We start from the raw sequence: 5080 nt of genomic DNA on the forward strand, positions 1-5080 counted from the left end.
ACTTTTTTTGCATATTGTAAAAAAAAAAAAAAAAAACAAAGAAACAAAAAACAGAAACAAAAACAGATCCAGTTCATTGTTTCCATTTCCCATATATAACAAACATGTTGAAAGAACATAGCCCCACTTCTCAAGGAAAGGCTGTAACAGAGTTTACTACGTCTCCACTAACCACAATATCATAAGTAGTAGACATAATTATACCTCTTTTAAACTTATGGAATATTTGACCAGAGTTTATAGATCTACCTCAGCATTTGTAGCACAGGGAGGATCTGTCTCATACAAAGGCCGTACTTCATGGACAGGCATTTTGCAGCTCACTAATGCACTAAGATGAGATGAATTCCTTTGGACAACATCATTGGAACATTGGTCATCCTCAAAACTGTCTGCAACAACACAGTCTAGGACCACAAAATCCTGCTTGGAATTACCTACATAGTCCCTTTTATCATCCTTTATAAAAAAAAGGAAGTTATCCATGTCAGCACTTGAGTTAACATGACATTTGGATCCCAAAGGCACATCCACCTCCAAACCCTCAGCTACATTCTCTACTGTTTTTCTAAAAGCATTTCTCTTTTGAATTTGCAATTAGATCAATGGCAGGAGATATACTAGATCGATCTCTCTCTTCATTATTTTCTTTAGCACTTGAAACAACCATGGCAAGCTCTCCATTAGTTTCATTCACATCATCTTTGATCTCACCAAAGGCTGATTTGTAAAGCTCCTGTTTAATGCCAACATCCCCCAGAATAACATCACCTGGCTTGGACATTTCTGGTATATTGTTTGCCTCCATAAGATACATTTTCTTATCATGACATAATTTTATTAATGATGGGCATCCTGCAATAGTTTCCATTTTACTTAATCCACCCACAAAATTTTCATTTTTTATATCTGTAGAAGAGAAAAATGGCACTATATTTTTAATTGTCTATGGTACATAAGAGTTTTCAAGTCTTCACTTCAGTTGAAGTCTCTGCACATAACAACTCAGCTTCCATAGCTAGACTGCAATTTGGAACAGGTATCTTTGGCATATTATTCCCACACATCTCAGACATTGATGATTGTTAAATGATAGCATTTGACCTTGATCTGGATCTAATCAATTTGTTTGGCATCGAATGCTTGAAGTCAATGTGAGAATAGTATCCAAACAAATTTTCCTTTCTTCATTTGTCGAGGTCAAAAGGAAAAAAATAGTGTGTAGGAGCTGGAAAATAATATATTATCCTTCAAAGACTATTAAAAGGTTTGAAACCTAAACGAATACCTGACAACAATATATAAATGTAAATTTAAGTTTACTCAGGTAAATGTTGTTGTGGTTATTCAGTTTTACAAACTAAAATACACTTAACAAAACTATTGTAACGGAGTCTAATTCATATATGTTCCCACAGATGAGGAGGTTGTATTGTAAGCCTGAATGCAATTACTCTGCTGAAAAATAAAACTTAATTGTCTTGCCCCTGAATATTTCCTTGACATGTTGTCAGGGTTTTACTACATAAATCATGTGTATTAATCTATATAATTTTGTGTGGGACTTTATTGTGAATAATCTAATTTGCAGACTCTGAACAACATACCTGAGCTATTCACAACTCCTGGGGTTATGTGGTGAAATAGTTTATATCTTTTATAATTACGTGACCTCCTTGCCCCACAACATACAGCATTTAACAATTCAATAAATTGTCTGTCTCCCACAAATTGAACTGATTTACTTCCTCTGTTGCAGGTGACTGAACAACACGTCTAGAAATGGTCCTTGTCAAGGTCATTATCACCGATAGAGATATTTTGACAAAGGAAATTTGACACTGCACGCAATCTACAATCACAAACAAATAAGGATTGGATTAAAAATAAACTTCCTATTTCCCACAGCCAAAGTGATGATCAAAGATTTTAGTCGATATTTTCAATACAGCATAACAACACTAAACATTGATAAATCATAAACAAAAAGAGGCATACCTTCATTGCAAGTTCCTGATCGATGTTGCAACGATACCTAGCAGCACCTTCTAGGGGACAGCTTGTTCCTTTATACAAAAGATTGATATTACAAAGAGTTGAGAGCTGCATAAGAGCATCAGCCATAGGCCCCAAACCATTTTCATCAGCTGCAGATATATTGTCAGATTGTAGATTTTCCAATTCTTCATCTGCCACTGCTGTGATGCATTGGAAGATTGCAAGCAGCCTCTCTAGAGGGAAACTCCCTGGACCTTTAAGGAACTTTTCTTGCTCCTCATGTTCCTTTCTCTCTGTGGATTTTACACTCCTATTCACAAACCAACAAAAGAGAGTATACAATAATTACTCCCAAAGTGATGCTTGGGATTGCATAATTATATGGAGGAAACGTTAACTTCTTGTTGCCATGAAATGGGAAAGAGGGCATAGTATTCAGATGAGCTGGAACTTCTAGATAAAAGAAATCAGATCCTTCCTTATGTGAAATCAACAAAATTTATTTTTAAGAATCTAATGAAAAGAAAAGAAAAAAAAAAGGAGAAAAACAAAGGATCAAAGGAACTAAAGTTCTTACTTTTTCCTTCGCTTACGATTATCTAATCCCCCAGACGAATCAAACAACGTGGCATCAAGAGTCGCAGGGTTCCTTGATGCAATGAAGGCAGAGATGAGCAAGTACTTGCCACAAACAGAAAGATGAAAATCTAGATCTTCATGTATTTCATCAAAACCTTGTCTTCTTGTCATGATTTTCCTTCTAACCTTGTCTCCAGAAGTAGGGACATTGAATATTTGGTTCAAGGCCGGCGCAATGTGTGGCTCAAGATAAGAAAACAGCCTCCGCTTTTCGTTTTCATCGGGAACCACAGCTTCTTTGCTAATCGGTTCACAGTATTTTTGAAACAAAGGTTCCAATGCTGTAGAGAGTTCTGTAACTCGCCTGCAAGCTCTACTGAAGGGCTTCAAAATAGCATTGTTCAATATCAGAAACAAAAAGAAAACAAGTTTAAATCAAGCAGCCACATATTTCATTGAAACTTTTAAAAACTTCGAAAGCCCCTTAACTTGAACAGCAAAGAGAACCGTGGCACGGTTTGGACACCTGAGATCAGAGAAGCCCAACTTTCTTGCTGCTGGGTGGATCTTCCCATACAAAATAAGCAAGTGTATAGTGTGCAGAAGAGACAGAACTTTCAGCAAACCAAACTAATAACCTCATTGACAGGAGCCAATCAACAAGATTTACACATTGCGACATACTCCTATGGACGCAGAGAAATAGTAGACACATGAACCCAAATTTGCCTCGTGTTTTTCTAATAAGATTTGAGCATTATTGTTTCATTAACAGAAATCTATAAGCATATTTGAAGAAAAAGGTAGGCACAGGTACTTACTTGAGAAATGAGGCATACAGCTCAGTATTAGGCTGCCCTTTGATAAGGATTTGATACAACTCATCATCAGTATAGTCCCGAAAGTAGACTGTCAATGGCTCCAGAGCACCAGTATGGGAATAGAAGGAATCTGGAGTGATATTGCTGATAAAAATCAAACCCAAATTGGGCATTCTTGTCAAATCAGATAGCTTGAACAATGCCGAGATGAGGTTGAAACCATTGTTCCACTCATGCAGAAGTTCAATATTGTCAAATATCAAGTACACCACCTCTGGAAAATCCAATCTCCTGACTTCTTTAGTAAAAGAATCATTGTCGCTCTTCCCTTTGTCTTTCTGTGAAGGATCATCGCAACCAGAAGCCTGAAGCCCCCTTCCTGTAATTTTTTTGGAGGAACCCTTAAGCCCCTTTTCTGGACTTTTTTGGGTATTCTTGCGAGGGGAGCCCTTAAACTCTGATTCCTGAAACCCTTTCTCTGGACTTATTTGGGTATCCTTGTGGGGAGATCCCTTAAACACTGATTCCTTCAGCCCTTTATCTGGGATTTTTTGGGAATCCCTGGGAGGAGAGCCCGTAAACCCTGGTTCCCCATCTTTCCGAGATTCTATAGACCTACCTACCAATTTCTTTTCATATTTTTTCTCATTGGCCTGAATACATGCTTCTTTCAAATACACAACAAAATCTGCAATTTTCTCGCAGCGCTTCGCACTGCTATAGTTATTAGCTTTCGTTCTTCTGTGGGATATCAGCTGGTTCAGAATGGATTCAAACAGCAGACGAGGGCTAAAACAAGATCTACAGCTCGCATAGGCAAAAGGGCGGTTCAAACGCTTAAATATTTCTAAAACTACACTGGTTTTGCCAGTGGAAGGGCCCCCATAAACAAGCAATGGGGTCATAAAATCCCTTGGACCCCCAACGAGCGATATGAGCTCTTTAATATGTGTTTGTCGCCCGGGAAATCCATTGCAGAGGCATTTCAAAAGCTCTTCTCTGTTCATTATTCTATGTTACCGGATCCTTTGACCTGTTGATCTTGGGGGAAGGTAAATGTTTCATGCGCTGATGGATATTGAAAACGTTCACCGGGCCCGTCACTGCTTGCTTGGCTTTACAGTAGACAAATCGGGCTGAGCAGCCGGCGGCTGCTGAACAGCCCGGGTAATAATAATCCCGAGGCAGAGGTCATGGTAGCGTCTTTCGGGACGTCATCTACACAGTGGAATTCAGAAAACAGCTGCAAAATAAAACATGGAGGGACGATTACAAAATCATCCCTATCGCGTAAGTGGTATACGGCACAGAGACCTTATCCCCTGTTGTCACGAGATTGTTCCCGCCGAAGTTTTGTTTTAAATATTGAAGCGTAAATTTTATGTTAAAATTTTATATTACGACGGTTAAAGTGACAAGATTTTTAAACCTGTAATATTGGAATTGTATATTGCCATTTTAAAATGGAAAAATATATAAAAATACATAAAAACATCACGGTTTCCCTGCTTCAGTGATAGGCAGCTTTTATTAAAAAATATATATATATATATGTGTATATATATATATATGTGTGGGGGGAATATTTTACTGAAACCTGGTTCACGTGATAACGTAAATAATTCTTTTCAAGGGAAATTTAAATTTGAAGTGTAATAATTATTATTTAAAATGTAAATTAA

General features: G+C 37.5%; 1 protein-coding gene across 1 annotated transcript; it reads right to left on the reverse strand.

Moving 5' to 3' along the window:
* Positions 1-105: 105 nt before the first annotated feature.
* Positions 106-4728, reverse strand: LOC149214125 (origin of replication complex subunit 5-like). The gene is made up of 4 exons (XM_089392195.1): positions 3399-4728; positions 2576-2953; positions 1999-2308; positions 106-1852 (listed from the first exon to the last, which is right to left on the reverse strand). Exons 1-4 carry the CDS (start codon positions 4403-4405, stop codon positions 1805-1807), a joined length of 1743 nt encoding a protein of 580 aa, XP_089248321.1. The 5' UTR covers positions 4406-4728; the 3' UTR covers positions 106-1804.
* Between the last annotated feature and the right edge of the window lie 352 nt (positions 4729-5080).

Source organism: Pinus tabuliformis, chromosome 1_1 (assembly GCF_031772625.1).
Source record: "Pinus tabuliformis cultivar Carrire ecotype Pingquan chromosome 1_1, CPIR1, whole genome shotgun sequence".
NCBI lineage: Eukaryota > Viridiplantae > Streptophyta > Pinopsida > Pinales > Pinaceae > Pinus > Pinus tabuliformis.